The following is a 13,590-nucleotide window of genomic DNA, read 5'->3' on the forward strand; positions in this document are numbered from 1 at the left end:
TTCCTCCGCTCTTCTTGACCCATTCTCCAGTCTATCATCTGAAACTCCACGCCGTTCTCAGTCCACCGTTGACACTCTCCAACTTCAGACACTGATACGGACTGCTCTGCGGATCATAATACAACCCTTCTAGCATCCCGCTTCTCCGGTCAAGCGCCACGTAGTAGAACCCGCTGATGGTAAGCCCGCAGCCTGAGTCGTCGAATGTCGCTTGTTCGGCGTCGTTCGTGACGGAGTTGAAGAGCGGCTGTGGTGTGATTTCGACTTCGGCACGGCCAGTTTGCGCGTTGCGAACTATGCGGTAGGGCGAGGGCTGGAGTTGCGAAGTATGCGTGGAGGTAGGAGCGGCGGGTGCGTAGTTGGAGGAACCTGTCGAGGCCCAGGGATTGGACGGTGGAGGGTCGGCGGAGAAGGAGGAGGGTATCGTGGTGGAGGGTGGGGGCTGAACAGGGTCAGGGGTGCTGCGGTTCAGGCTCTTTACAAAACATCGCTCTTTCCAGCGCATGAGTATCCAGTTCTGGCCCAGGACTTCGGTGAGCCACTTCTTGCTTGTTAATGCCCTGACCACGTCTTCGTCGCTCATCTTCTGGAATGGGGGCAGTTTGCGCCAATATGTTGCGTCGTTTGCGGCATTCGATTTAAAGGATTCGGTGAGGAGGGTGTAGTTGTTGAAGTCGAGGATTTCGCCTTCGAGGTAGGTCGTAATGGAGGAGGTGCGCGTGACGGACGGCGTGGCATTGCTGGGGGAAAACATGGTGTGCGGATGCGGGTGGGAAGGTACGTTATACGCTTCCATGGTTGCGGAGAGAGACATCTGCTCCCAGTCCACGTCGTGTATGGTGACCTTGACGGGCCATCGGTCTTGGTGCGGTTGTGCGTCGGGCTGCGAGTTCCGGCTCGTGGAGACTTCGCTGGGATTCCATATCCACGGTCGGATGGGCGGTGGGAGTCCCGTGTGCCGGCTGTATGTGGTAGTCGCGGCAGCGGGCATTGTCGTTGCATGCTGACAGCCCGAGAGTATCGCGCCCGGTGCCAGCCATGATGTCTCGGTGGGCGGCGGTATGGCGAGGGTGTTTGCGACGAAGTCTGCGTGCTGTAAGAAGAAGTCCTTGGTCAGGAAACCGGCGTCTCGCGCCCGCTCCCAGCTCTCGTCGTCGTCGCGCGAGTGGCGTATGCGCGACAGGTACTTGACGGTCTGCTCCAGCATGGGCGACGTGCGGGCCTCGGCGTCTCGGTGCGAAGACATCTGGCGGCGTTCTCGCTGGACGGTCTCGGGGAAGAGGCTGGATCGGGCGGCAAGCATGTCTCTGAGGCTGCGGTGTGAAGCGTGGCGTGGCGGTGCTTCGCTGCTGGTGGCGGCTTCCCTGGTGCGCGCTGAGAAGCGTGGATGGCGGCGCACGCCTGCCGACTGGAGGATGGCCGTCGACCTCAGTGAGCTCTCGGGCGCGCCCGGGGCCTCTGTCGCCGGCGACCAGTCATACAGGCTGTTCTGACTGGGCACGCGGTCGCCATAGTTGTTGTCGCTGAGGCGGCTGAGGCGACTCATCACGCGGCGCAGGCGGTCCCGCTGCTCCAGCTCGTCTCGCTGCCTTTCCAGCAGGCGCAATCGCTCCTGGGACCGGTCCAACCGCGCCTGGTCGCGCTCACGTGCTGCGCGGAGATAGTCGACGTGGGCGCGTTCGATGTCGTCGTCGCTGGGGATGCCTTGTTCGTCCGTCGGGGTGCCCAGCGTGGCGGCGAGGTTGAGCACGTCGTCGTTTACGGGGCTCTCGAGCTCGCGCAGGGCCGAGATGAAGGTGGGTTCCGCGTCGTCCTATTGAGCGGCTACGTCAGTCATGCACTTAGACCACGGCTATGTGACAGCATGTGGACGGCAACATCTGAACGGCGGGTGCTTACAGGCGAGTTGGCGGGCGGCATTATGACCAAGCAGGCGGCGCAGCGGGCATGGCGGGACGGAGCGATGGATGAGCTGTCGCATGCAATGCACGACGTCGGATGCACGATGTCTCAAGAGCAAAGGCGTGTCCTCGGCGAAAGTGACGCGACATGTCAAACTCTTAAGCCTGAGCCATTGCCCCGAAAAACCAAAGACAGCTCTGCTTGGTGAGCGTCACGGCACCTGATAGCGCACGCCATCTCGCCATGCACTTCCCCCGTTGTCCCGCTGCTGGCTTCCGCTCCGCTCTGCCAATAGTCGGCGCTGAGAGGCATGCCGCACAACACAATGCATTCCTCGCTTGCCCCAGATTGCCTCGTCGGTCCCGCGAGCATGGGTGGGTGGTCTGTGCGGCTACCATAAACCTCAACTGCAAGCATCACATTGACGACGCTGGAGAAAACGTAGCCTATCTCATAGCAGGCGGTCAGTCTTGCGGCAGAACTAGGCATTGATGACTTCCAACTCGTACGCGCTAGCACCCCATTCAAAATCCCGTCACGACAGTCGCTCCTTCCTCTCCAACCCCTCCAACACCACCAAAATTCTTCCCACCAACTCCGCAAACTCCCCATGATCCCCCCACGTATAAGGTCCCAGCCTCGCCTTACTCGCTCTCACCAAATGCATCAACTTCGCCCTCAACTCCCTCCTCGGCTCCTCATTCGTACACATCGGAAACCTCAAATCCAACAATGCACTCCTCGCCGTCTCCACCATCGTCTTGCTACACCACACATGAAACCCATGCATAATCACATCCTCCAGCGACAGTGGCGCATGAACTGTCCCCGGTGGCATAAGTAACAAATCCCCTTTCTTGAGGTAAATAGGAAAACCGGGTTTGTTTGGTGCATACTGGATACCTGCTTGTCGTGCTACAGCCCATTCCTCGCGTTCAGAGTCGGAAAGCGACCACGTAAACCACAATTTCGAGCCAGTCTCACACAATACACCGGTGTAGAGGCCATGTTCGTCAACGTGAGGGAAAGACCATACGCCTCGTTTGCCCCAGAGAGCGAACCCAGTTTTACTAGAGAGATCGCTGAGGTTCGGGTCCGAGTGGTTGGACATGCCACCGTATTCCGTCGCTTCGGATAGGATGCTGTAGTCGGTGAGATTGTTGAGCTCCCAGGGTAATACGTTCTGACGTACGGGCCGGATGTCGAGCAGGTTTATGGGGAGGACGGTAGGGTCGGACATGCGTTTTAGGGCGGTGGAGATGGTGAGCCGGCGGGTTATGTTTTTGGATGTGAGGTCTTGGATGTCCATGTAGGGTTCGGTTGAGGCGTGTTTGCGGAATTTTAGGACGGCTTCGTAGTGTTGGGCGGAGTAGAGGGTGCGTGGTTCCGGGCTGTTGTTTAGTTCTAAGGGGACGAGGAGGGGGACTTGGAGGGTGAAGCGCTGGAGTAGGTCGCGTGCTTCTGTGGAGGTGCAGACGATGAGGCTGTTGTCCCAGCTCGGTGTGGATTGCTGGATGCGCTGTTCGTACTGGGTAGCGGTGATGGGCACAACGTCTTCTCCAGGCTTGATGATGTCGATGTAGCCCCTAGACTCTAGGATGAATCTCCTCTTCCGGGCTTGCGCGATATTGGACTCCTGCACTTGCATATTCAACTCTTCTAGCATACTTATTCCACTCTCGAGCGACGACTTAGCGGTGGCAGGATAACTACTGATGAAGTCTTCAGTCTCGATGGCTCGATGCATTTCCGAAAGAGCGCATGGGCTGACGTTCTCAGACGGCTGGATGGTGACTTCCAACAAGCGCCTCCTTTTGCATGGTGGAGGGCTATTTGTCACATCGTCTCTACTGTTGGTGGTTGTTTTGGGGCCAGCAAACATCCTTACAATCACGGTTGGTACTCGCGAGTAGAAGTTTGATCTTTGCCTGCACATCGGGTGGTGCAGCCCTCATTATGACTCCTTGACTGGTGCTTGTCACCCGTCTAAGCGCATTCTCGAACTGAAGAACCTCATCAAGGACTTTCGCGAACATGTAAGACAGCTCCATAGAGCCAGAAAGATATGACTGGCATGTTTCTCTAGTCACTGCGAGGGCCGAGGAGGTCGAGACACTCACTCGCGTACTCGACAAGCAACGCTCTCACGCTGAATTGACGTGCGGAAAAGCTTGATGTATAACAAGACGTTTAGCAAGTACAGCAGGATGTAATGCAAACAGTCCACACCGTACATAGGCTCATCTGACCAACTGAACTCTGAGTATTGGCCTTTCCTTTACTTTCAACCTACCATTCGCACGAGTCTCCTGACGTATCCCATGATCATGATTCGCTGAAGACGCAGTAAGAGACATCTTGGCGAGCTATACTAGGCAGAAGTGTGATCAATTGGGCGAGGTCGGCTGTCACCGTCATTCACTGCCAAGACCACTTAGTGTCTCCCTTCTCTGTATAGATTCTCCCGCCACCCTACTCTTGTACCTCTTTATCTACGAAAGTATCTTATACCTCAGTCTTTAGGTCTACAGTTGAGAATACCCGTCATAGAATCCAACTACGATAACCTTCTACAATACACCCAGAACACCACTTGTGTGTAAGGTCCAATAACCGTTCTGTTTCGCGACCAATTCTGACGGCTACAGAGCCACGCGACGGCTCATATCAAGATGTCTGACAACATGGTAGCCCCCACGCCTGCTTCAAGCGATTCTCTCAACGATCAGAAGGTCCCCGGTGGTCTCGAGCACTTGCGTACCCTCGGACCTATTCAACGCCAAAACCTGGTAATGAGCGACAAAGTCCAGTTTGTGGACCACCTCGGCAACGTCATAAAGTCCGGAAACAATGTCACTGAGTTACCAATCGCCCTCTTCGAGGCTGTATCGGAGAAGCACGAACTGGTTGTCGATGGCAAAATTGTAGTTCCAGAGGGCATCGATATCAAAGCTTTAAACTACCTTGTCTCTCTGGTACTAGCACTACCAACCGCGCCGAAGGTATTCCAGTTCCAGAAGTATGTGGTGAGAGACTTTAAAGGACAACCCATGAAGGATGTTGAAGACACCTTCAAAGACCTACATCTTTGCTGCGCCGCAGATGCACTGGGTATCGGCTCCTTCACCCAAGGCATCTTCAACCACTTCTTTAGCCGTATCAACACCAAAGTCCCTCCCACAGACGTCATCAACATCATCACCGCCGCCAACAATCCAACCGGAAACAAGCTGTTCAAGCAGATGGCGTACACCATGGCAAAGAAGCTCGACGATGTAACTTTCCCCGACCCCGAAGGATTCAAGCAGAAATACCTTACGACCAACCCCCGTCTCTCCGAAACCATCGACCGCTTTCTCACCAACATCACGGAGACCGATGCTCGTAATGCTGAGTACCAGAAGCGAGAGGCTGGACGGCAGCAGTATGCTGCTCATAATGCGCAGCACGAAGCTTGGAAGAAGGAGGAGAAGGCACGTAAAAAGCAACGCGAGGCAGATGAGGCTGCGCGGTGGGCGGCGGCTGGCGTGTCGTACCGGAAGAAGGTCAGTCAGGGGAAGAAGAACTTTACTCTGCTCGAGGTGAAGTGGGCTGATAAGGTGGCTGGCAAGAGGGTTTATCCTGGTACTGGTAACTGATGAGATGCCATTCTCAGAGGATCGGAAACTGGGGTGGCTTTAGTGGTTGGTGGGATGGGCGGCCTCGCGCGGAAGACATTTGCTGATATGGTCTACGGCTTTCATCCTGGATTCTCTTGGGAATGGTGAAGATGTGTATCTAAAGAACAAAGTTTTGGCTTTGTAGACGACAAGTGTATATTCATGAAGTTGATGCCGAGGAAATGGACATCTTGTGTGTTGAAGTTGCCCAGCATAAGTGATGTGCACCTGCTCTTTCATTACGTCATCTGCAAAAGTCACCGAAGTGACGCAACGCGCCTCGCTCTCGCTCGCACCACCGACACTCATCTCATCACTTTGCATCTCTGTCCATCGCCCTGCTGCATATTATCCATCAATTGAATGTGTGAATTACTATGGCGGGCGCTTGTTTCCCGTCGGCTACACACGCCGATGATTGTCGGGCGGCCATGGCCTATGCACTTGGAAAGGGCAACAGCGACGCAACATGTTCATCGCACATCAGTCTCACGCATCGTGCATGTCTCGAGAGCCCCGAAGAGGTCAGAGGTAGGCAACAGCGAGATACACATGCAATGCGATGAACATCCATGTGTCATTGGATGAAACACGATACTTCTCGCTCGGGTGGACAAGACAGATCATGAGAGACATGCGAGCTCAGCGAAGCGTTTGTAATGTCTCACATTACCTTCGCATGCAACGTAATTTCTTTGGTCTTTCACTTGCTGTTAACTTTACCTGGGTCCCGTGTTTACGCGCTAGTGTCCGCTGGTCCACCTGGGCAGGCTACACACTCACGCATCGCTCCTGCTCAAACAAATCCAGTCGCCCGCCGTTGATCTTGTCCGAATTCGCTTTCGAAGCAGCGACTCCAATCTCTATCGCCGACTCAGTACCATCATCTAAGCGTCAACCCCTGGACACTCTGCAAACGGTGTCGACAAGCCGTCTGACCAGCTCCTCCTCTTACGACAGCCATAATGGCCAACCTTCTTGATCTTCCGGTTGAGATCTTCCAGATGATCACCCACGAACTAGTCAGCAGCGCGGTGGGCGGCGTCAACCGTTCTGCCAAAGGCCGCCAGATTGAAGGTGTCTGGAGGCTGCGATATGTTTGCCGTACCTTTGCTGCAGAGATCGAGCGCAACGTTTTCTCCCAGCAGCCAAAAGCGGTATACTACAACAACTACTACTTTGAGCGCCTTGTCCTTAAGAGTCTGCCCCGATACATCATGCAAGTCAAGCGAATACCGGGGAACATCAACGAAGGCTTCCGCGCACGACTGCAGCGCATGACGAGCTACATTCTGCAAGAGCTTGACATCAAAGATGAGAAGCAACGCGCAGACATAATCGACAAATTCTACGTTAGCTTGCGCAAGATCGTTAACGAGTACGGTTTGAGTCATGCCCTGTGGTGCGATTGCGGTCCCTCGTGCCTTTTCGTCACTCAAACCCAGGACAGTACCGAGCTATCCGTCCAAGATAGGCTTTGCACATCTCTCATGGTCGGAGCGCATGATGTTCTTGCTGGTGTTCTCCCAGAAGTCAGTGGCGCGGAGAAGGATCGACTCTTCCGTGAACTGCCTTTTGACATCGCTCGGATCCTAGGTGACATGGAGTCGATTAAAGTTATTCTCCGTCATCTGGAAACACGGCCATTGTTGGAGCGAACGATTCTTACGAACTACACCGGAATGTTTTGCATACAAGGAATCATTAACAATATACTGGCTAGCGACAGCGGTACAACTGCTCAGACTCTACTCGACTTCCACAGGAAGAGCCTTTGCTCCCCCGCGAGGCACGACTACAATAATTGGGTTCACAACGCCGTCCACGACCGCACAACCAAGTATTTGCACAACCTAAGGGCCGTCTTGGATTTCCACCCTGAGGGCAGGACACGGGTCTTGCGCGAGACAATGCTCACCATCTGTGCCAGAGGCAGCTCTGAAGATGTCCAGGAAGCCCTCAAGCGCGTTGAAGATGTGGACAAGGGAACAGTGTTGAACGCTCCCATCTTCATCGCTGTTCGATCCGGGCGCGTCGCCGCTGTACAGGGCTGCATTCAGGCAGGCGCTAGTGTGGACCTCGCCGTACGTTCGAACATTCCGACACTTCACAAAGACACTATCACCCCCCTTGACGTCGCCATGAATCGGAACGATGACGGCGTCGCAGACGTCCTCATCAAGGCCGGCGCAACAATCCCGCATATATCGCAGTGGCCAGGGACTAGGCGCGTGTACAAGGTGTTGCGCAAGGCCGTCTCGGAACGCACTAAGGTCAAGCTGCCGGATCTGAGGAAGTTCCAACATATGAGCCTGGCGGAACGCAAGGATATACAGTATTAGTGGACCGACAGCGAGGCTATGGTCGTGGCTGCAGCTTCGACGTGGCAAGAGTGATGGACTGGAGCCTATGGGAAACGAACGGCAGGCGTTATGGTGAGCCTTGAAGTATACATTGTCTTGCAATCTATAGATATGCCAACCAAAACCACAGCGAATGCTCCTGGGTCAGTTAAGGGTCGAGACGTCCAAACCAGTGCCTTTATCACTAATATGCCATGTACATAATGATGATAGCTAGCTCCACATCGTAACTTCCCCGTCTAAGCCCCTATTCTTATTTGCTGGATGGAAGTTTAGCGCTCTTGCTCATATATACCGAGGCATGACGTTGGTGTCTGCTTCCACGCGGCTTGGTCCTGCCAACAACATTCGTGCCAGACCTACTCAAGAAACATCCTCGTTCCATCCTTGCCGTTTCTTGCACGCAAAGCACATGCTTCGACTATCTGGCCGAGCAGAGGCCAGAGGGCGCCTTCTAACGGTGGAGTTGCCCCTGTCGACGGGAGACGGCGAGGCTTTTCGTATCTATGATCTTGACAACGTCAAGGGAATGTCGAGGAACTCGAGTACTGACATGGGCCGGGGAAACAATTGTCTCAGTTCAAGCTGAAAAAGATTGAATCACTCGATGACCAATGCAACTGAGGCTTCTCCAACGCCTGCCTAGCGGCGTGGCAAAGTGTGTGTAAGCTCTTTGCTAGACTTTGTGTTACCTCAGTGCCCTAGTGTGTATGATGCACAGACGTTGGCCCCGTCAGCTAATGCTTTTCTAAGCTTCTACACTATACCTTCTGCGCTACTCCGACTCCCACTACAGCTGAACCTCAACCTGGCGCGACCATCACCGACCAAAACTCTCAACTGAGGCTTAAGTGCACTGTCGATAATTGCTACAACAGTCAACATCATGGCGCTCCTCAACGACCTTCCCAATGAACTTCTGCTCCAGATAACCGAGCATCTCAAGGGCCAATCTCAAACGCTCGCCCGACTCTGCCTAGTCTCCCGCAGATGGAAAAAAGTTGCTACGAGCGCTCTTTACACTGGAGTGGCTTTGTATATCAATCCAAAGAAGTTTCATACCTTTGTGCGAACACTGCTTACACACGATGATCTTACACGGCATGTCAAGATATTTGAATGTCTTTGGGATACACGGAACGGCGATCTCTGTGCTGCCGAAGAAGATAAGATACAAGATGAACCAAAGCTTGTGGGGAATTGCGCCGCACAGATCATGCAGATGGCCGTCCCGGTCGAGGTAGCGGGACATCTCACTATTAATCTCGCGCGCGGGCAGCGGTCGGCTTTCGCAGCGATCATATTACACCTGCTACCGACGCTTGAAAGGCTTTCAATCCGTGTCACAGACCCCATCAACGGATCACGATTCTCTTTCCGTTACGACCTTATTCGGGTGTTATATGGAATCAGACACGATCGATTCACCCGGACTGAACTGTGTGGTTTACGAGGCGGGCTCCAGCATTTGACACACCTCTGCATTCCCTTTACACATTTCAATCTCCTCCGATTCTTCTACCTCCCAAACCTGAGGGCGTTGAAACTAGATCTCATGAGCAACGGTGTCCGCGATCTAGGGTCAGGCTGGTTGAACCATGTCACCACACCGATAGCTTCGAAGAACGGCATTGAAGATCTAACTATCCAGCTCGATTGCTGCGAACTAGAGCCGTCATCAGTTCACTTCGTCACCCCACATATCATACGATCGCTTCACATCGATGGAAGCCTTAACGGTCGACGACATACACTGAAGCATGTCGACTTTCGTCTCACTTTTGGAGGAGGTTACTACTGTGGAGCTAGGCGATATTTCCAGACCCTGGTCTCGCACCTGGCGGCCGCTTCGACAGAAATTGAGAGCCTGCGCATAGATATCCGCCTAGTCTATTGCGACTGGGAAACATTAGCAAGGTACCTTTCGAGTATGAGACCCGTTACTACTCTCTCTGGCTTCGGGAACCTGCGAAACCTTGAGGTGCCACAGGAATTTCTTATAGACAGAAACTTTCGGAGCAAACCGCATCCTGGAGGTGATCTTCGACTCCTATTGCCCTCAACGATCGAGAGTTTGACTATCATCTGCCCTGATGGTATGGCCATCGTGTGGCTCCACAAACTCTCCCTCGTTCTGAGCCACTTCAATGCGTTGCGGGTTCTTGCGCTTGAATGTGTTCCAAGACATGGTCGGCTTGCCTCATGGTTCCATAAGCGCCGCGATCCTGTCTTCGACACATTCCGCGATAGAAGCATTTGCGTGCGTATATATGATGCAAAAGCTGGATTCAGGCGTCTTCAGGCGTCTTACTATGTCGACGCGCCCGATCTGAGACAGAAAAAAGAAGACCCTTTCCAAGAATCTCTGGACATCTCAGGCCTCTTCGGTGAGGACGGCGGATGCGCAGAAATATAAGGGAGGGTTTGGTTCGATGGAGACAATAGTCGCATGCTTGTCAATAGATGCGCTACTGGCAAAATGAGAGTCAAGAATACACGCGTCCAATATCAGAGAATATTGATAGGGTTTTCAGGATAGTATCGGCTAAGAGCGATCTGACTGATGTTGTAAGAGGCCGAAATTCACCGTCAATACCTAGGTACACGCATGGCTTTCCTTGTAGAATGAAATACAACACTAAGAAATGCCACTGTTAGCTATTTCCAGTTCGTGGAGGTTAATCACAAAACAAATATGTCAGCGTGATGCTAGATTTGGGCATAATGAGATGGTATAGTGTAGGAGTGGGCCGGAGAGACGACCTCGGAAAGGTATCGCAGAGTCGGAGGTTCGGTGAATCGATGCGCCGATATCCGAAGCCGCCGGCATCTTCAGTAATGAGCCTCAGTGCCTGGCGCCGTGCGACATCGCTGTCGTGTACTTAGCTAGACATCACCACGACCAGAACTCGCATGCGATCTCCCGTTGCTTCGACTCGTATCTTCTCGTTTCCTCACTCTCGCGCCTCCGGGCATTGCTACCGACGTCGTCTACACCATACGCAAGCGTAACCCTCGTGCCCAGGTGGTCACTGATGATGGTAACTACTGTAGCCAGCGTCGTAGTCTTCGACCTTGCAAACGATCGCTTTATGCGGATTCGCAATAGTCGACAACAAGCACCGTCATCAGGGACCGCCAAATCACTCAACACAAGTCAGAACGACAAGTTTCACTGGGGACTCCGGGCACATACCGTAATACGGGATCGCGTCGCACACTGAACGAAGCTCACGGATGCTGGATGTCGTCTCTGCGTAGAGAATAACCTGGGTGACAAGGTGGTTCGCCCTCTGGAACGATGCGCAGTACGGGTCCGGCGTAGGCTTATCTGACAGAGGGAGGTAGAGGGAGACAGAGTCGCAGCGCGTTTGTCGACCGCACAATCTTTACTAACAGCTAACCGGCAGTAACATAATAGTAGGGATCATAATCTTTATCACGCGAGATATGAAGCTACACAATACCCGGCGCGCAACATGGCGTGAACGACCACAATACACGACACGCGTACATCCGATCACCGCAACCCTACGAAGCCTTAGAAGTCGCATATATAGCAAGACTGCGACAGAGCTAGCTACGGCTGCCGAAGAGCAGAACAAACAAGCTACATGGAGCAACGTTGAGCGGCTCCCGGTCCCCAGAGTATCAGACACACGACGTGGGACCATCCACTTGTAGTACAATACTGATACCCTCGATGTCACCTGACTGCAAAGACAGAAGTCCGCTAGCCTTGGTATTCGAAATGGTGACATACGATACTTCTGCAGCATGATGATCGTGATTTATCGAGGTCGCAAGGTCCGAAACAAAAACAGCGAGGTGGGCTATCTGGAAGTCAGCGGAAGCCTCACAATGGGAAACGAATTACCCACAATCGCGCATCAAGAACTGCCCTTATCCCCGCAAGGTCGCCGCTAAAGTCATGCTGTTCACCGTATTCGAGGTCCTCCCACATGGTCTCCCATTTGCCTCGGGTACTGTTCTTGACATGTCCCCAAAATTTCACTCTTGGTACCTTCTTGGGCGTCCCGTAGATCTCCAAGATACCTACATAGAGTAATGTGAAAAACCAGTCTATCAGAATCTTCTGGCAGGTACGGCCGATCCTATTGCGTTGTTCAACCGTGAGCCCGGGAAACCTGGTATCATACCTGTCCTCGGAAGGTAGCCTTAATTCGGGGCCGGAAGGTAGCCTCAATCCGGGGATGTAGAAGATGAACTCTAGGCTTTCCAACTGTGGGTTGTTTGCTAGACACTTCAAATACTTTGTCTTTGATTCGCGTTTTCCGGAGATGCCATTCCTCCCAGTATTTTCGTATCCAAGGAGGCGAAAGTGGCTAACGATGGGCATTGCCAGCGTCACCCGACGGAGTGAAACGAGACTCAAGGTCTGAGATGGCATCGCTTGTGGCTGACAAATGACATCGGCAAGGCCAGATATGCTGCTGAACATTGCTGTCGGCGATCGTGCAATCGCATCCTCTAGCATTCCACACATCGCTCGACTGACCGACAACAGTCTCCTAACGCAGTGTTCTTCTTCAGGCGTCAGACCTGGTAGGCTGCTCAGGGGTTCTATAGTCGCACTCGCGCGCGGCCCCGCCGGATTGTTGATGCCAAATGTTTTGATCCATCTGGCCACTGGAGAATCTTGTTCGGCTAGATCATCTTCATCAACAGACACGTCTGCCTTTTTCCACGTCTCAGCCGTTCCTAAATCCGATGATGATGAACCATTGCCGGTCAAGCCGCGGGGCTGATCAGTTCTCTGGCGGTTGAGTTGACGGCCCTGGAAGCGTGGAGTCGTAAATGGTCGACGATGCGATATAGGTTCGGACTTGACGCGCGGCCAGATCACTGGACCTATCAAGTGATCAAAGATCTGGTCACGCAGCTCTTTTGGTAGCTGCATCAGCTCGAAGGTCTTCCCGGTGAACTTCCAGTAAAGGCACATACATGCCCTTTTGCGACTAACACCACCGTATCGCTCATCCAGCCATTGCCCGATGGGTTTCCAGTGCCGACACTTCTCCCATAACATGCGAACTTCCAAGCCGGCGTATTGTTGGCGAGAAGAGTAACGGACGTTAAGCGGATGACATATGCGTTCTCCAAGTTCGTCCACGTCGGTGAGTATGAAAGGCTCCGCCTTGCTTCGTCGCTTCGTCGCATGTGGACGCACAACCCTCGCAATCTTGACGTCATTCGTATTTGAGAAGAATGCGAAGCTTTCCTTGCGTTTCTCTGTAAAGATATCCAAGAAATGTTGAAAAACCCGTGATTGGCGTGTCGAAGCATCCTATCGTTACGTGAGTCGAGTCGCCAACTACTCGGAGCATGAGACATACCCATATGAATTGTGAGTTCTTGATCTCCGCCTCAGCGCCGCTTGTATCGTTTGGTACGCCCCATGTAGACATCCTGAAGACGATATCGATGGTGCTGGACCGACGGCAATGTGGTAGCCGATGGCGGCACGTCAAGCATGCATCGCATGTCGGTTTTCCCATCGCTGAAGAGATTGTGCTTGTCCGGCTATCAATTTGAGCTTCCCAGTGGGTAAAATTTGCTGACTGGCGATTGTGGTTCACACCAAAGGGCTTCGGGAGCAAGGGAGGTTATTATGGGCCGACTGCGATCAGCATGGGTGATGCGGT

At 53.3% G+C, this 13,590-nt stretch overlaps 3 protein-coding genes across 3 annotated transcripts; 2 read left to right on the forward strand and 1 right to left on the reverse strand.

The window, feature by feature from the left end:
* Positions 1–34: 34 nt before the first annotated feature.
* Positions 35–3,568, reverse strand: J4E87_007558 (uncharacterized protein; the record flags this gene model as incomplete). Its single annotated transcript, XM_049379152.1, has 2 exons — positions 35–1,813; positions 2,699–3,568. 2 exons carry the CDS (start codon positions 3,566–3,568, stop codon positions 35–37), a joined length of 2,649 nt encoding a protein of 882 aa, XP_049231063.1.
* A 1,006-nt stretch (positions 3,569–4,574) lies between these two features.
* J4E87_007559 (uncharacterized protein) lies at positions 4,575–5,540 on the forward strand (the record flags this gene model as incomplete). Its single annotated transcript, XM_049379153.1, has 1 exon — positions 4,575–5,540. One exon carries the CDS (start codon positions 4,575–4,577, stop codon positions 5,538–5,540), a length of 966 nt encoding a protein of 321 aa, XP_049231064.1.
* Positions 5,541–6,526: 986 nt separating this feature from the next.
* Positions 6,527–7,903, forward strand: J4E87_007560 (uncharacterized protein; the record flags this gene model as incomplete). The annotated part of the gene is made up of 1 exon (XM_049379154.1): positions 6,527–7,903. One exon carries the CDS (start codon positions 6,527–6,529, stop codon positions 7,901–7,903), a length of 1,377 nt encoding a protein of 458 aa, XP_049231065.1.
* Between the last annotated feature and the right edge of the window lie 5,687 nt (positions 7,904–13,590).

This window comes from Alternaria ethzedia (genome assembly GCF_023757985.1).
Source record: "Alternaria ethzedia strain BMP 0044 chromosome Unknown scaffold_21, whole genome shotgun sequence".
In the NCBI taxonomy this organism is placed as follows: domain Eukaryota; kingdom Fungi; phylum Ascomycota; class Dothideomycetes; order Pleosporales; family Pleosporaceae; genus Alternaria; species Alternaria ethzedia.